This window comes from Lineus longissimus, chromosome 5 (assembly GCF_910592395.1).
Source record: "Lineus longissimus chromosome 5, tnLinLong1.2, whole genome shotgun sequence".
In the NCBI taxonomy this organism is placed as follows: Eukaryota; Metazoa; Nemertea; class Pilidiophora; order Heteronemertea; family Lineidae; genus Lineus; species Lineus longissimus.
The window spans coordinates 22186787-22204742 of record NC_088312.1 but is presented as its reverse complement, the minus strand read 5'-3'; the positions used below and the strand labels follow the sequence as shown (position 1 = coordinate 22204742).

The window sequence follows — 17956 nt, the reverse complement described above, 5'->3', positions numbered from 1 at the left end:
AGACATCTCACGGTGTATGCATGTATATTATACAATTGTTTCGAATTCAAAACAAACCAGCGATCGAAGTAACATTTGAGAACAATACGCAAGACACGTGGATGTTACGATGTGAGAAATATGTCTTCCGGCGTAAATTTCAAAATGGTCGCCTCAACACAGACGGATTGGTGTCCTGGATGACAGTTTGTTTGTTCAGACGACAATGCAGCAACGTTGTGCCAACCTGATCCATTTGCTTGTACGTACTTGTGTAAATATCCCGGGGAATTTGCGAAATACGCTCATCCATGAACACAAATGTACACGTTTTGAAACACTTTTTGTGTTACTGCATTTTTAGTATTCGTTTGGCTAAAAGAATGGAACAATACTAGATTTCCTCAAGATGATCCTACAATGTCCAAAAGTAGCGTAGCATACACACATAAAGAACAAAACAAAATGGTGCAAACACTTTTCTGTACAACCACACATTTATATTAAAATACTTTTTTATATGACTATGAATAGACAACAACTTCTCATGTTTTAACAATGACGATAATCGCAATACTCTTTCTTTTGAAAATTGAAATGTTTATTAGGCGAAATGCCGCTAACATTTCGCAAAGTTCATATGTCAATACGATGGCAAACGCCAATCAAGGATTACTCCAATCGGAAGATTTTAGTGATTGTGGTTCCTTCTTGCACTTTCAACTTGCTTAGTATTCTTCGCCCTCTTCCTCACCCTCGGCCTCGACGGAGTCAATACCGACCTCTTCGTAATCCTTCTCAAGAGCAGCCAAATCTTCACGAGCCTCGGAAAACTCTCCCTCTTCCATACCCTCTCCGACGTACCAGTGGACGAAGGCACGCTTGGCGTACATCAGATCAAACTTATGGTCAAGACGAGCCCAAGCCTCGGCGATGGCGGTCGTGTTGCTCAACATGCAGAGGGCACGCTGGACCTTGGCCAAGTCGCCACCTGGGACGATAGTTGGTGGCTGGTAGTTGATTCCGACCTTGAAACCAGTTGGACACCAATCGACAAACTGGATTGTCCTCTTGGTCTTGATGGTGGCGATAGAAGCGTTGACATCCTTGGGGACAACATCACCACGGTACAACATGCAGCAGGCCATGTACTTCCCGTGACGTGGGTCACATTTCACCATTTGGTTGGCTGGCTCGAAGCAGGCGTTGGTGATCTCAGCAACGGACAACTGCTCATGGTATGCTTTCTCGGCAGAGATGACTGGGGCGTAGGTGGCCAGAGGGAAGTGGATACGGGGGTATGGCACCAAGTTCGTCTGGAACTCAGTCAAGTCGACGTTGAGGGCGCCATCGAAGCGGAGGGACGCAGTGATGGAGCTGACGATCTGACCGATGAGCCTGTTCAAGTTGGTGTAGGTTGGTCGCTCGATGTCCAAGTTACGGCGACAGATGTCGTAGATGGCCTCGTTGTCGACCATGAAAGCACAGTCGGAGTGCTCAAGAGTCGTATGGGTGGTCAAGATGGAGTTGTATGGCTCAACAACAGCGGTGGAGATCTGGGGAGCCGGGTAGATGGCGAACTCCAGCTTGGACTTCTTGCCGTAGTCGACGGAGAGACGCTCCATGAGAAGGGAGGTGAATCCGGATCCGGTCCCACCACCGAAGGAGTGGAAGATGAGGAATCCCTGGAGACCAGTGCATTGATCGGCCAACTTGCGAATTCTGTCCAGGACGAGGTCAACGATCTCCTTTCCGACGGTGTAGTGACCTCGGGCGTAGTTGTTGGCGGCATCTTCCTTACCAGTGATGAGCTGCTCGGGATGGAAGAGCTGGCGGTAGGTTCCAGTTCGGACCTCATCTGAATAAGAGAGGACGGTTCAATAATCAGTGAATACAATGTATGTATTATTTATCTCCAGGAAGTTTTCATATGTTTCTCATGTTTCTCTTGGTCTCGGCATTTTTGTTGTAATTTACAGTCGTTCTATTTACTTCGGTTCGAAAAAAAAAGCGTCATTCATTGTTAAGGCAATTGGAACATCACTTGAGAGATGGTTCTATAACAACATTACAACCAAAAAACAAGATATTTGTGTAAAAGTAATACTTTAAAATCCAGAAAATGAGAAAGGCCTACTTACCGATTACAGTTGGCTCAAGATCGACGAAGACACACCTTGGGACGTGTTTGCCAGCACCAGTCTCGCTGAAGAAGGTGTTGAAGGAGTCGTCACCGCCTCCGATGGTCTTGTCACTGGGCATCTGGCCATCGGGCTGGATACCGTGCTCCAGGCAGTACAACTCCCAGCAGGCATTGCCCATCTGGACGCCAGCCTGGCCAACATGGACGGAAATACATTCTCGCTGGAAAGAGGATAACGGTGAAATTGAATGAGCATGCCAAAGATTCCACTGTGTGGGTGTCGAAGATATTGTTTAGGCCCTATTGTTTTTTTCTTTTCTTTTGCAGACATAGATATACCGTTGTAATCCTCCTCCTACGAAATGTTGCATATCCTCGGCAAAATGTCATTGTCCCCGACCATGATTTGAGTTGTGATTCTCAAAAGCAAGTAGAAATTTTGTGACAAATTGTGTGATAAAATTTCCTATGCTGTTGCTGCAACCTCGGGCCTTTTTCTGGGGCTGTTTTGGTCGGAATGAGTTTATTAAGAATATGGAATGATAGTTGATGCGCTGGGACAGGATGAATATGAATGGAATAATAATAATTAATAATAGTACGCTGGAGTGGAACAGGATACATTCATTTGAGATTTCAATTTATTATGCTTTAGTTTGCTCCAAGTCCAACAGTCCAAAATGTTGACAGTTGAGAAATGATGCCGCGTTTTGCGTTGCTTTTTTGGAACCCGAACAGGTTCGCTGGTATTTGAATTGGGTTTGCTGGGAAGAGTGGAACTGGAAGGGGTGACATCTATCCCGCATCTGCTGCCGGACAGGAGACTCTCACTCTCTCTCTCAGTGTCTCACAGACTGGATCGAATTCGAGAGAGCTGGCGTTTTAAAAAGTTACGGTAAAACTTCATCCTAACTTGGTGTGCTACGGCATGGTTTGTCAATGCCTATAGTCTCGCTTTATAATTTAAACGGTAACTTACCATGATTGAAGTTTATGAAGAGTTACTTTCGAAAAAGACCAAAAATTGCTTTGAAAAGAGAGCTCAAAGATCCCAACGTGATTTCAATGGCCAAGCGGGATACTTAAAATGACGTAGCGTGCGTTTCTCGGCCCCATCAGCAGTGTTGCCCTGACGTGACGTCAAGGACGTCACGTGACGTGAGGTCATTGACGGCACGTCATGGTTTGTTGTCCATGGTCACGTGATTGCCCTCGTTCCTGACAGCTTCCTAGCTACATTGTAGCTCCTGGCCCTGGACATCTCCAAACGTTTACACCTCCTCTGCAAGCTCTAGTCTAGCAGTGTCTAGGTGATGGTGAACCAGGGAACAATCTACCTTGAAGACAGATCAGTGCCAGCTCAGGGCGACCATTAGGAAAAATGTGTCTCATTTTCACCAGGGTAAATCCACAATTCACCATGTAAACTGACAGCACTTCACCATAATTGGGACGGCCGAATATTTCACCATGGTGAGCATGGTGAACTCAGATTTTACCATGGTGAATCTGAGATCTTTTTCGTAAGGGGATGGTGTACAGAGGGAACAATCCACCTGAAAGACAGATGTGCTCGTACTGCAGGCAATGATGTGTTGGAGGAACAACCAATCTTGAAGACATATCAGTGCTAGCTGATGACTTGGACAAGAGGGGCGCAGTTGATTCTGCAGGTGTGAAAGGTGAAACTCTCCGAACTTGCAAAATGGGTCCTTGTCAACAAAAATGGCACGTTTAACCTACTGATTGCAAAGGTTTAGTGCGATCTGATATTCACATCAAGATTGTGATTGTCTCATATCCAGGATTGTGACTGTCTCTACTCTCCAAGTGAAATGTGTCACAGACTGATTATCACATCCAAGAATGTGATGGTCTCCAAGTGAGATGCATCACACACTGATTATCACATCCAAGAATGTGATGGTCTCCAAGTGAGATGCATCACACACTGATAATCACATCCAAGAATGTGATGGTCTCCAAGTGAGATGCATCACACACTGATTATCACATCCAAGAATGTGATGGTCTCCAAGTGAGATGCATCACACACTGATTATCACATCCAAGAATGTGATGGTCTCCAAGTGAGATGCATCACACACTGATTATCACATCCAAGAATGTGATGGTCTCCAAGTGAGATGCATCACACACTGATAATCACATCCAAGAATGTGACGGTCTCCAAGTGAGATGCATCACACACTGATAATCACATCCAAGAATGTGATGGTCTCGAAGTGAGATGCATCACACACTGATAATCACATCCAAGAATGTGACGGTCTCCAAGTGAGATGCATCACACACTGATAATCACATCAAGATTGTGACCATCTCCAGGACAAGATGATTCACATACCAACACTCAATTGACGGACAAAGAGGACGGTCTTATTGTTGAGACCAGTCATTTAACACTGGGTCATCACCGCTGGTGAAGCACCAAATGCACTAATTCATCTTCTCAGGTCACATGCCGAGGAAGAATGCAATCGCATATGATTGGCCAGTTCTGTGCAGCCTTGACTAGAGAACGGGAAGTTGCATGGTAATCAGTAACCCAGAAAGGGAATACCATTACCTCCAGAGTGAATCAATGCATTTACTCCCAAAACGAAAATTTTTGAATCAATGTGATTGAGGTATGATAACTTGAATATGTACTAAATCATAATAGAAACAAAAAGATTTATCAAAATATACAATTTTATTGAATAAAAGATTGCCATATCAAAGCATCACAGAATGACTGGCTCTTCAAACTAAAGCCAAGACATTTTCACTACAAATTACAACCCTGCTGCCTCTTTACTCATACTGTCCACCGTGCTGCTACTATCACCCATTCTGTGGCTCAGCTCTGGTCCCTGAGAAAGCAGTAACGTGCACGAGAGTAGGTCCTGGAATGGCTGGCCTTTCAAATGAAGACATACACCACTGCCACCACCTCGCTCCTTATCTAACCAGCCCTCCACCTTGACTCAGGACTACTAGGCTACTCCCCGAGAAATTATTATAAGATGGTAATTATTATAAGATGTAGAGAATGACTCGGCCTTTACACCACAACTCCTTTGCCCCTGCTTTCACTAGCCTCCCCCTTGAGGCTACCATCAGCCATTCTTTTGCCTAGGTCTGGTCCGCTTATACCTGTCTTTGTCCTAAGCATTTCTTCCATTTTCTCGGCCTGAAAAGACAATAGCACAATCAGAAAAATCAGTAAAACTGTAGAAGAAATGAGAGAACTTTACTTGTGTTTTTTTCCCTTCCTTTACTTTAAAGTATGAGCCAAAAAACTAATTACCTGTTGGTCAATACAACGAAACTGCCATGGCCATCGCACATTGTACAGGAACTGTCTCAGGTCGAAGCGATTGTCATCAGGACTGTATGCCTCAGCATGGTAAGCAGGGGTGATTGTTGTCATTTTGTGCCGATTGATCGAATAGTAGCGGAAGAAGTGCTGTACTTTGGCTGCAATCTGGAAAAAATCAATTGTACGGAGAATGAGGAATTGGCTGGAGATGGAGTCATTGGTGCAATGAATCCAATTCGCATTTCCAGGAAGGCTTGCACAAGTTTCGCTTACCTCTCTAGGTGAGAATCTTTCCTTCCACATGTAAACAAGCTTACAAAACATGCTGTATGGACCGCATCCCTGAATCTTCCGTAGTTTCCCATAGAAAGACAGCTCTTCATACGTCATGCCCATGTCATCCTGAAAAAAATTGGACTATCATAATTTTTACAGCGATGCAGATACTTCAGAAAATCATTCAAAAGTACACCCTACTGGGGATACAACTCAGTATTACTGACATGGTATGTAGCAATTATCCTAAACCAATTTGATCTTGAGCCTGATTCAATCCTGGCAACACATAATTCTACTCGTCCTGTCACAATTTTTATACTTTTCTTGCCGACCTGTTTACAGACTTACCTCATCTGTCTGTGCAATCTGTCCATCGACGAGTGGCTCCAATTCTGCCGTAGGAGGAGTATCAAAAATACTGCAAGTACAATATGTCAATGATTTATAGCGATTTCTTTCAGTTTCTTACTAACATTTTATGAAAAATTATTCAAAGTCACTCCTCAAGAAACACACTGACATGCAAAATGTATTTTTGTAAAAATATTTCCTCAAGACAAGCTTTATCCAGCACCCGAGGTCAGGCAGTGATGCCTCATACACGCCTTACCTCGAAAGAGATTTAAAGCCATACATTCTGATGCAGTATTTGATGTAGCTTCTAAGATCTGTCTTATTGATTCCCCCGATTGGGTTCACATCGGCACTTGAACAGTCGTACTTTGTGAGGTAGCCACGTAATCTGAAAACAAGAGATATCTGAATGTAAACCTGGGCATCAAAGACGAAAACAGCCCAAACACTTCATGCTCAATGATAGTTGATGATGGTTAGTCAAATAATGAGACTTACCCTTCATCCACATTAGCTGAGCCGAGCACTAGAAGTCCTCCAGACTTTCCCCTAGCCCAGAGAGTCAGCTGGGCAAACAAGTAGGCAAGAACCATCCGTAGACGCGCCTGAAATCAAATGTCAACACATTGAAGAGGAAAGAAGGAGAATTTCTGAGAAACGACCTGACCATCAACTACAACACCATTCACCACCATCATCATAATCAGTAGGGCAACTTGGACATCATTCAGGGTAGGGTGTCTATTCATGACCTAAAGTCTCTCTTTCAGCTTCCCTATCAGTTCAAAGAGGAAACTGTCAGATGAAAATGACCATAATTCTTGGTGTTTGATTACCTTAAAAACATAACACGCAATCCAATAGTTCAGCAAACAAAATGGAATGAAGTATTCACCATATATTGAGCAACTTAACAGGACCATTCGATGAACTTAAAAAGTGACACGTACCTGTATATTCTGTAATGCTATATTCTCCCTAACACTACCACCAAACGCCTTAAACTTTGGCTTCAACCCAAAGAATTTGATGAAAATTCCCATGACGGCTTCGACTGCTGGGTCAATGTTGATGTCAATGTGATAACTTCCGATCTCCTGAGCTAGATCCCTAGCTCTAGAAAAAGAAAATGTCATCATTAACTAAATATCAAGGAATTAAGACTTTTAGATTTTGCCGACAATTCAAAACTTTTGAATTTGAACTCTGTAATCAGGTCATCTGTCTAAAAGGATAGTCAGTCCAAAGGGTGTACTTAATAATAGAGAGGTCGTACCGCCACATTATACTTTTCTATTGCCATCCTGACAAGATTAGCTTACCTCGTCCTTGTGTCCAGAGAACTGTTGGTTGTCCCCATATAACAAGTGGTAAATATCCTACTAGCCAGTTCTCTTGGATTGGTAGGAATGTAACCTTGCTCACCGACAATGCGCTGAGCATCACATACCACTTGGGCATCTGGAGATAATGAATAAATGAGCCAATGTAGACTAGTGACTCTGCCTCTTGGCTTGCGGTCAAGAGGTTCCTGGTTCGAATCCCACAGTTGGCTTGAGACTTTAGGGAACACGGTCTAACTTGACTTTCTCCACCAAGGTGTATAAATAGGTACCAGTCAGAAATGCTCAGTTTGTTGGGCTGAATGAGCAGCTCATCTTAGTTCTACTGAACGGCTTAAGGGAGACCGGGGTTAAAGACGAGTGTGAAATCAGATGACACATCTACAGCAGTTGATATCAGACCATAAACTTTAACTTAAACAACCGGGGCAACTGTCTAATTGAAATAAGCAACCACGCACCTGGGAGTTCTTGCTCCAACCAGCACCTAGGAGTAATTACCCCGAAGGAAATTGCACAGAAATCCACCCAATGCCCCTCCAGTCTCCAAAGAAATCCACCCAATGCCCCTCCAGTCTCCAAAGAAATCCACCCAACGCCCCTCCAGTCTCCAAAGAAATTCTTTTAAATTTTATCCCTTGTCGTTGAAAGTTGCCTACCTCCATCGTTGGCCGCTTGACAGACAAGCTTACACATGGAGTAGACAATACAGGCGGAGCTTGAGCTGTCTATGCCTCCACTGAGAGGGATGAAGTATCCACCCTGTCCACTTCTCCTCAGGTAGTCCCATAACCATAGTGCTGGTCCCAGGCTGGGAAGGCAAGCATTTCAATAATGAGCATGATGGGCTGTATAAGTAGTACATTGTACCGGTAAATCAATACTTTCATTTCATTTACTCATCAGGGCATCTGGCTCACAGTCCAAAGGTGGTCATACCTTCGAAATCAGGTCTGGTGACCATTCTATTCTCCTCAGGTCAAGCTGAGCATTTTTTAAACTGCAAGCCCTTGATTGATAACCCAGAGTGCCTCTGGGGAGAACAACAATAGTGACAGTTATTGTAAAGTTCCCAGATCAAGGTCAGTGAAAAGCCACATATGGAAGCAGCCTATTTATATGATAACAGGTGACATGACAGTATCTAGAGAAACCCCATTTAGTCAATACATGATTCCAGCCCATTTTGGAACCATTGATACTCTACTTGATTTCAGTCAATACATGATTCCAGCCCATTTTGGAACCATCGATACTCTACTTGATTTCAGTCAATACATGATTCCAGCCCATTTTGGAACCATTGATACTCTACTTGATTTCAGTCAATACATGATTCCAGCCCATTTTAGAACCATCGATACTCTACTTGATTTCAGTCAATACATGATTCCAGCCCATTTTGGAACCATCGATACTCTACTTGATTTCAGTCAATACATGATTCCAGCCCATTTTAGAACCATCGATACTCTACTTGATTTCAGTCAATACATGATTCCAGCCCATTTTGGAACCATCGATACTCTACTTGATTTCAGTCAATACATGATTCCAGCCCATTTTGGAACCATCGATACTCTACTTGATTTCAGTCAATACATGATTCCAGCCCATTTTGGAACCATCGATACTCTACTTGATTTCAGTCAATACATGATTCCAGCCCATTTTGGAACCATCGATACTCTACTTGATTTCAGTCAATACATGATTCCAGCCCATTTTGGAACCATCGATACTCTACTTGATTTCAGTCAATACATGATTCCAGCCCATTTTGGAACCATCGATACTCTACCGTATTTTCCGGATTATCCCCCGCACTGCCCTATGACCCGCACCCCCTTTGACCATTACCTAAAGCCACGCAAGACCCGCACCTGATTATGACCCGCACTGCTCCAAGACCCGCATTCTCCAAAAATAGTAAGCCATTCATTGATGTTGACATCCTAGAACCGCCATGTTTTTTTTAATTGTTAACCAAAGTGGATCAATTCCAGCATGGCCGTAACTATTTTCCCTAGCGGAGACATCACAAACTATGCGATCATGGCGGAAATATTGGTTGAAAACAATGCGAAAACGATGGACATAAATCCTTATCAAGTAACCAGTTTGGTCCCCTTTTTTTTCTTTGGGGTTGGGGCTTATCCCTCTCAGAATCCACGCAAGACCCGCACCTTTGTATTACCCGCACCCCCACTTTTTGGGCCTGTTTGAGGGCAAAAAGCCGCGGGTCATACGCCGGAAAATACGGTACTTGATTTCAGTCAATACATGATTCCAGCCCATTTTGGAACCATCGATACTCTACTTGATTTCCTCTTCAGGTGTGTGATACTTCCATTTCATCGGTTCACTGCAGGATTTGAACATGTCGTTTTGCTCTGACAAAGCGAAGTCAACATGGATCCTCGGGTAGCTGGGGGTTTTGGCACTCTGGACAAAAACAAACAAGCACAAGATTCAGCATTCTATTTCTAGCACAGTTCATATTTCAATGTAAAACATACTTAAAACATACTTACACTCAATTACACTTGATTACTGAGCATTTCTAACCTTACCCCCATCGGAACATTTTGATCACCATGTGTAACCAATGGGCAAAAGTTGAGTGAAACAGCTAGAAAAGTCGTACCAATGCAACCAGACTGTGAATTCTTATACTGAGAAAGAATCTTTTCACCCTGTTTATAACAAGAAAAAGCCAAGAAGGCTCATAATGGGATAGCCAAACCAAATAACAGACCAAGAAGAATGACGTCGACATGAAAAGCATCTTGTCCAGACTTACATTGGTGCATCTTGATCTTAATTTGTTCTTGTACATCCTGACGTCCTCAAGATCAACAGTCGCTGTCACTACTTCCTGAAGTAAAGAGAATCAACGAAGGATTGAATTAAGAGCATTGAACCTTTAAACCCGTTCTACCCGTAGCCAGCAGAATTAAATTTAAAGTTCTGTTGCTAACATTTAAATGCATAAATGGTGTTGCGCCAGTTTATTTGCAAGATCTTCTAACAATGTACAACCCGTCCGGATCATTGCATTCCTCGGACAGACTGCTGCTGGTGCAACCACGCAGCAGGATGGCTTCCTTTGGAGACAGGGCTTTTGCTTGTGTTGCGCCGCGCCTGTGGAACGGGCTACCACAGGAAATTCATGCGAGCAGCAGTATCCTTGTCTTCAAGAGAAAGCTGAAAACTTTCCTGTTCTCTAACTAGGCAGCAGTCTGTCAAAATAGCCAGCAGCTTATACTTTTTTGATTGGTTTCTCTGGTGTCTTTGATCACGTTTTTTTTGTGGATATAGGCACCTTAAATCCCAAATGATTGATTGATTGATAAAGAGTAAGTACAATGTATATTGAAACTCCACTGGTTTTCATTACGGCAGTCATGGTAAGCATTTATGATGACCCAGAAACTCCCAAGTGGATTTAAGCTTTGGGTCAATCTGTGTTTGGCTGGCCATTCCTGCATGAGAGCCTGGAGACCAGAGAGTACATGTAGGTCAACAAAGGGACAGAAACTTACCACTTCTTTCAGGGAGAACTGAGCTCCTCTGGCAACGATGTCTCCATTCACAGCCACCATGGAGCAACCATCATAACACACTCTCTCACCATCACACCCAAAGAAATTCGCATAGAGATAAATACCACCACTCTGAAGAACAAAGAAGTCTTTCAAAACAGCTTTAAATTGTTAATTTGGCCCAGAGTTGTTTTTTGCCTTTAGAGCTTACCACATCTTTTAACTTCGCTTACCTCCAATACCTGTCCTGTTGTGCCCTTCTGATTTCATAGACTTTTTAACACACTCAAACAAAGATCCATTCAAAACTGAGAAAAGTATGATCAGACACAGGAAATACCTTTGAGCTTGCAGACGTGACTAAATCCACCCTGATATTGGCCTTTCGTAGTTGGTGATGACTTCCGCTGGCATTTGTGAATATCTCAACTCCATCCAGGCCCATGTCAACATGTGAGCTGAAAGCAAGAGTCAAAGGTGTGTCCAAGAATGGCTGTAGATTCCTTACACATCATAGAGCAACTTGAAAAATGTTGTGGTAGGTTTTATTTGATGCTGGACTCATTGAGACAAGACCACTAATGAATATTCATAGGTTGGAGGGTCCAGGCCTATCTATTAGACGAGTGCATGTTTTTTACTCTCAAGTACATATTTGGAGAGATATTGACAAAATATTTGTTGTGGCAAGTCTACAGATATAAAGAAATTATTTGATGAAAAAATTAATTTCGAATTTTGCTAATTGGGTAATAGGGGGCGTGTTTTGAGTTTTTTCTGCCAGTTGGCTGAAAAGAGTGGAAATATCAAAGTCTGTCTAATTTGTCGATTAAAAAAAAATTTCCGTGGTCAATCACCATTTTATTTTTCACCATTTACTTGCCCGACTGTCCGGAATAACATAATCTAAATTTCAGATTCACAACACCACGCGTTCTTTGATGCATCGCGGTCAAACATTGACAATTTAACTGCTAAAAGGCTTAAAAAATCAATTGTGGTCTTGTCTCTATTTACACTACATTTTGGGTCAATATAGTGAAAAATTTGAATGTGCTCAAATCACTCTAATTCATTTAGAATATTGTATTGCTGATGATTTAAGGTCAAAACAAGCTAAAATAATGAGAAAAAAACTTAATTTGACCCAAATAAGAGTCAACCTAACCCCGGTCTAAGTTCGGTTTCATTTTTACAAGTCTTGTTGTGTTGCCATTCATTTTGTAATTTCTTTGAAACTACTTAGGCCTTGATTCTGAAAGTTGTGCCCTAAGCAGCAAAAGTATTCCTAAATCACATCCTAAAGTTTCAGCTCCATAGCTTGCTTATTCTGGCCAGGGCAGGTCTTTGAATTTGGTGCTGTTGGGTGCAAAATCATGACTTTTTGTCGATTTTGTCCTCTTTCGTCGCTTTGGCACAGTTGTACCACTCTTTGAAATGTCTCTCATTTCTCCAAAAATGTCCAGATATGACTTTCCTTTGTTGGAGAGTTGTGGGATGTCATGTACATTAGTTTGAAAAAAATCTCAAAATGTTAACCCCTGAAATGTACCTTCATTGAGACAAGACCACTAATGAATATTCATAGGTTGGAGGGTCCAGGCCTATCTATTAGACGAGTGCATGTTTTTTACTCTCAAGTACATATTTGGAGAGATATTGACAAAATATTTGTTGTGGCAAGTCTACAGATATAAAGAAATTATTTGATGAAAAAATTAATTTCGAATTTTGCTAATTGGGTAATAGGGGGCGTGTTTTGAGTTTTTTCTGCCAGTTGGCTGAAAAGAGTGGAAATATCAAAGTCTGTCTAATTTGTCGATTAAAAAAAAATTTCCGTGGTCAATCACCATTTTATTTTTCACCATTTACTTGCCCGACTGTCCGAAATAACATAATCTAAATTTCAGATTCACAACACCATGCGTTCTTTGATGCGTCGCGGTCAAACATTGACAATTTAACTGCTAAAAGGCTTAAAAAATCAATTGTGGTCTTGTCTCCTCATGCGCAGTCACGTGGCGCAACACAGGCGGCCATTTTGGATCCGCTACTAAAGCATACCACTATCTTGATATCTAAATGTCAGCATTACCTTGCCTTTCCACATCAACCTCATAACCACAGCAAATCAAGGTAAGTCCTAAATCCACAAACCTTTTAGATGTATAAAGCTCTTCACAGATTTCAACCCCAATACAAGTGTCGAGCGTCGATATAACAGCATCTCCAATAGGTGCTGTTTTCTGAAGAAGAAGACAGGATTGGGCCATTTTAGATGTGATTTTACAAGGTTAGGGCCCCAGCTGAAAACTAATCCATCTTTTGGTCGAGGCTATGACACTCTGCAACCAAACATCTAATACTCATTTAGGGGAACAGGGGTGACATGTGTAAATGTTGCCTTTGCAATTTGACAATTGAGAAGAATATCTATATTTGTATTGTATTTGCAGTGAATATACGAAACTGATAACACATACGGACAAAGAAATCTGTACCCTACCTGGCCGGTAACTGACTGAATCATTCTGGGAAGGAAATGTTCTTCGGTTTCCTTGAGCTTGGCCCACGCTGAGAACCATCTCGTCTCCCGGAAATTTCCACCATCACACATGGCCAACTTTGGACGAATTAACAATATTTTCCTATAATAAAATATCATGAGTTTTTACAGAAGAAAGGGATAATTTAAATTAGCAAGATGGCCAATCATTATATCTTAGCTTTCATCCATGTTTTTTCAATGATTCAAATTTAAAACATGGAATAAACTTCATATGTTGACTTTCAGGTTTACAGTAGCAGTAGTCTCCCATTCCAAACCATGGATCATAGTTCATACCCCCTCTCTCGACATCACTTTGTTCTCCGGGACATGCCAGGTCCGGACCAAGTCATGTGCAGTTCACTGATACCTCTCAGGCTCAGAGTGCCACAGTTACTTTGGAGACAAAAAAATAGTGGGTTTAGAGTTCTGGGACCAACCCAGATCATCTACCAAAGCCACCATCAAAAACTGCCGGCCAGGAAGAAAACATCAAATGATACAAGATCAGACTTACCTATTGAAAATAATCACCCTGCAGTTATACGCGACATTCTTGTGCATCACAGGCCTGGATGAGAAGAAAATACTAAGTGACAGGATTCATCAAAATCAAGCCGATGCTTATCTAGGTCAGGATGAGAACTTAGTTGTCCAAGTTATAGCTGCTGATGTGCTACATTTGAGACTAGTCACAATTTCTCTGGTGGCTGGCTGTTGTTCTAAGTTACATAATAATCATCATCATCATCATCATCATCATCATCATCATCATCATCATCATCATCATCATCATCATCATCATCATCATCATGTCACAAATTTATGGGACAATTGGGGTGACCCTGCACCTAGGACGATGAGTCACCACACTATTCTCCGTCTATCCTCGGCAAGGCAGATCGGGTCACTGGTCATTCTTCCAATCTAAAATAGTGCGTCGTCTATCCAATTAGAAACTCTACTAGTATTGGATTGTATTTCCTTACTTTACTAGGACTTGAGGACTTACATGCCTATATCACAGATGATATCAGTACAGGACGGATGGTTGAGTATTTCTGCCAGGACCTGCCATGAGTGCAGAAAAGTATCACTTTCAGAGAAATGGTCACCACACCCATAGCCGCTGAAATGAATAAATAAGACAGACATTTTATCATTGTGATTTAACTGCATTGAATTGAACACATCAACAGGCTTACATGTAAATGTCCAATTCCCTGGACTGGAAACATAAAAGTGTCTGCTGTGCATTAAGTCCTTTGAGTCTGATATCTGATCTTTTGGTCCCTTTAAAATGTCCTATCAGACATGTAGGTGAAGGACAGTATTCTATTCATACTTTTATTCTTTTGACCTTTTAGAATAAAAACGTTGCTGAATTGGAGTCAGAAATACATACGTAACTTCCAGCTCGGGACCCAATCTAACCGTGGCACCCTTTTCTTTAGATAAGACGATACCTGAAAGTTGAAAGTACAAGGTCACCTTTCAAAGTCAATTTCATGTCCAGTTTGATTTGCAATGCATACCTTGCCATAAAATTAAAAGCACACAGAGCATTGACTAATGTGACAAAAAGAAATGGTTTTCTTACTTTTCACATATTGGCTATCACTCACTCAGTCGCTTTGCATGCATTTTGCACATGTAAAATAGGCCCAGTGATTCCTACTTTGAACCAATTGGTTACCTCAATACCTGATTCAGTATGCATCAGGCAAGGAAGTCTGTAGGCTAAGTGGCACCACAAGAGTCAAGTCAAGATCCTCAAGTCAGTTGAATCTTGTCACTTGTGGCGAGTCGAGTCCAGTTGACAATTAACTTGAATGAATGACGACGACGGTTGATCATGGCAATGATCACAAGATGACGAGGTTCATTATTCATTTACCCTTTTGGCTTTACCTGTCTGTAGTTTCAAAGGCTAAAGCAGAGAGAAAGTCTAGAGTAGGTATACTTTTGTTTGCTGATGCTATGCATGCTGGGCCTGGGGCCTGGGTGCATGTAAGAGTAGTGGGATGGGAGGGTATGTATTTTGGATCAACCTGTACACGGTTTACACCTTTCCAGAAATGGGGCGCCGAGTGTCCGAAATAGTAATGTCATAAGGGGAAACTAGGCCTCATGGTGGAGGGACAAAGGAGATAGTCATGGTTGACCAACACACTTGAATGCCTTTAATGACGGATAAGGGGGAAAAAGTTAGTTCCAATGCAAGCCACCAATTTCGGGAAGCATGTATAGGCCTAGGCCCAAGACAAGTCATAAGTCAAGTGTAAGAATTTTAAGAAAGCCCCTGCCTGCCTGCAGCTGAGAAATCCTCTTACTTTTGATAATTCTTTGCATGTTTCCCTCAAAATCCATAGCCCATTGATTGAGAGAACATGTCGCTAATGTCACCTTTCGACCCATTGAAATTCTTTACCACTTTTATGTCTAAAGTAAAAATAAAAAGGAAAAATAGAGAAGAATTTGACAAGATTGCAAACACTAATATTGGGGAACCCCTTTTTGCAGCAAGGGAATCCCCGCCAAAAACACAGAAATTTCAAAAATTTAGATAATTCAAGTTGATAGTTAATTTACTTTGAATAAATATTTCAGATTTAACGCATGGTCAGTTTTAATTTTGTAGTAAGTGAAACATTTTTGGGAAGGGAATTCCTTTGCTGCGAATCTACAACAACTGACAAGGGGGTTTCCCCAATTTCATTTTGACAACAAAATATTAAGAAAACAACTCACTTTTTCCAATAATTTTCACGTCCTACTTTATTTTGGAAGATGGGTGGATGTTTAGAATCTATGAGTGGTGGTGCAAGCAGTAACACACCAGACGAGGTGATATATATGATTTTTAATTTGGATGATTTACTGCTGCAGTGTGACCAAAAAATGCACTGCATGGCCCATACTATCATGGCCGCAGGCCTAATGCCTTTTGTATTTACTGCATTGATGATAATAAATAACAATGAATGACAGTTCTATGCTGCAAAATCGTAGCAGTTATGAGTGAAATATTGTAGTCTCGAATAACAGACCAATGCTAATGCTTTGGTAAGGAGAGTGAAAGCTTATTTTTTGCCCAATCGGGCAATATGATATTGATAAAGATGGTTATTACAGGAAACTCGAAGACGCCAAGCTGCAGAGGCTGCCGAGAAGCGACAAAAAGGTCTTGAAGGGCGAGGTGTGAAAGACCCGGAAGGCTTAAAAAGAAAGCAACAGAAAAGAGAGGAGCTGGAGAAGAAGTCGGAACTGCAAGGAAATGAAGAAGGACTACGGGTATGTTGAGAAAAAAAGACTTCAGGTTCCCGTGTAGGGAGAATGAAGTTCAGCTTGAAGTTAATCTTGTAGGATGTAAGAGTCAAGTTGGTTGTTTGATTGAGCATTGTGTCCATTAACAATCACTGTGGGTTATTAGCTGGTTTCAATTCTACTTATGTTCTTCTTTTTCAGTGGCAAGTTGGATAACCAATAACTCAGATGGTTCACAATCTATCACAGAATGTTTAAGTGTTGGTCACTGGGCATTGGATTTATGGACAAATGGTGCTAGTCAGACTTTGGTGTTGATAATCAAGGAACTTCACCATTGCTGGAAGAATTTAACGTGACACTGCATCCTGTATTCATTCTCTGTTTGTGTATCAAGGGTGAAGGCTTGGTATTTGAAGCTGAAGTGTATGTAGCTGCCATTGAAATGGAGAAATTGATGAGAAGTCCGTCATTGACTCTGTTTGAAAATGTGACCCGCTCTACCAAAACTAGGCGCTTGTCGCATCTGAACTGAACAACAAGTCCGTATCAACCTGTCAAGTTCAGATGCGACAAGCGCCTAGTTTTGGTAGAGCGAGTCACAAATCATGATGGTTCTGAGGAGTAAAACCTGGTTGGCCAAAGTGGCAGTGGGAATTTACAGAGCGTTTTATGAAACGAAACAATTTTGCTGTCACGTGTGTATTTTGCACTTCAATTATTATTTACTATCAGTTTAACTTATTTTTTGCATAAGCTTGTATGTGGCAATAACTTGGTAGTCTAGAATGTAGCATGACACTGGTTGATTAAAATGTCAAATTAATTTTCCAGAATAAAATACCCTTTCTATTCTGTATAAGATAAGAGTAAGACTTCCATTCTTTATTATTCTAGTTTCCCACATTTGCCCCCCCCCCCTGACCACTTCTGCCTGCGTCGTCCCCAGCCTCCTTGAAACGCACTTCGTGGCATTCGATCTGACAGAATAGTGTGTATCAAATAGTACTGTGAAATTCGTAGCATCTGATGACCGTAAAAGAACATGGCGAGTTATGAAGGTGAGGGCACATCCAGAAGAGACATGGTGCACTACTGTCTCCCGAAGACAGAGTAAAGAACAGTAGAAACTTGCGTACTTATTTATACAACTGCAATCAAGATGGATAAGAA

The 17956-nt window shown here is 41.7% G+C and overlaps 2 protein-coding genes and 1 pseudogene across 2 annotated transcripts; 1 reads left to right on the top strand and 2 right to left on the bottom strand.

Moving 5' to 3' along the window:
• Window positions 1-707: 707 nt before the first annotated feature.
• LOC135487931 (tubulin alpha-1A chain-like) lies at window positions 708-2338 on the bottom strand (annotated as a pseudogene).
• Window positions 2339-4833: 2495 nt separating this feature from the next.
• On the bottom strand, window positions 4834-16147 carry LOC135487918 (glutamine-dependent NAD(+) synthetase-like). Its single transcript, XM_064772176.1, has 19 exons — window positions 15850-16147; window positions 14922-14982; window positions 14529-14645; window positions 14034-14087; window positions 13475-13616; window positions 13126-13214; window positions 11309-11426; window positions 10969-11100; window positions 10227-10301; window positions 9744-9868; window positions 8083-8234; window positions 7403-7541; window positions 7031-7196; window positions 6579-6685; window positions 6337-6468; window positions 6075-6144; window positions 5721-5849; window positions 5436-5612; window positions 4834-5318 (listed from the first exon to the last, which is right to left on the bottom strand). Exons 1-19 carry the CDS (start codon window positions 15932-15934, stop codon window positions 5190-5192), a joined length of 2199 nt encoding a protein of 732 aa, XP_064628246.1. The 5' UTR covers window positions 15935-16147; the 3' UTR covers window positions 4834-5189.
• Window positions 16148-16208: 61 nt separating this feature from the next.
• LOC135487958 (small VCP/p97-interacting protein-like) lies at window positions 16209-17645 on the top strand. The gene is made up of 3 exons (XM_064772269.1): window positions 16209-16363; window positions 16652-16810; window positions 16985-17645. The coding sequence occupies exons 1-3, from the start codon at window positions 16307-16309 to the stop codon at window positions 16997-16999; spliced, it is 231 nt and encodes a 76-aa protein (XP_064628339.1). The 5' UTR covers window positions 16209-16306; the 3' UTR covers window positions 17000-17645.
• The last annotated feature ends 311 nt before the right edge of the window (window positions 17646-17956 follow it).

Coding starts and splice junctions, on each gene's coding strand:
- LOC135487958 (XM_064772269.1), top strand. CDS start 16,307: ATGGGTGGATGTTTAGAATCTATGAGTGGTGGTGCAAGCAGTAACACA. Junction 16,364..16,651: donor GCAGTAACACACCAGACGAG/GTGATATATATG, acceptor TGGTTATTACAG/GAAACTCGAAGACGCCAAGC.
- LOC135487918 (XM_064772176.1), bottom strand. CDS start 15,934: ATGGGTCGAAAGGTGACATTAGCGACATGTTCTCTCAATCAATGGGCT. Junction 13,215..13,474: donor TTCAGTCAGTTACCGGCCAG/GTAGGGTACAGA, acceptor CTTCTTCTTCAG/AAAACAGCACCTATTGGAGA. Junction 5,850..6,074: donor AGATTGCACAGACAGATGAG/GTAAGTCTGTAA, acceptor AATTTTTTTCAG/GATGACATGGGCATGACGTA.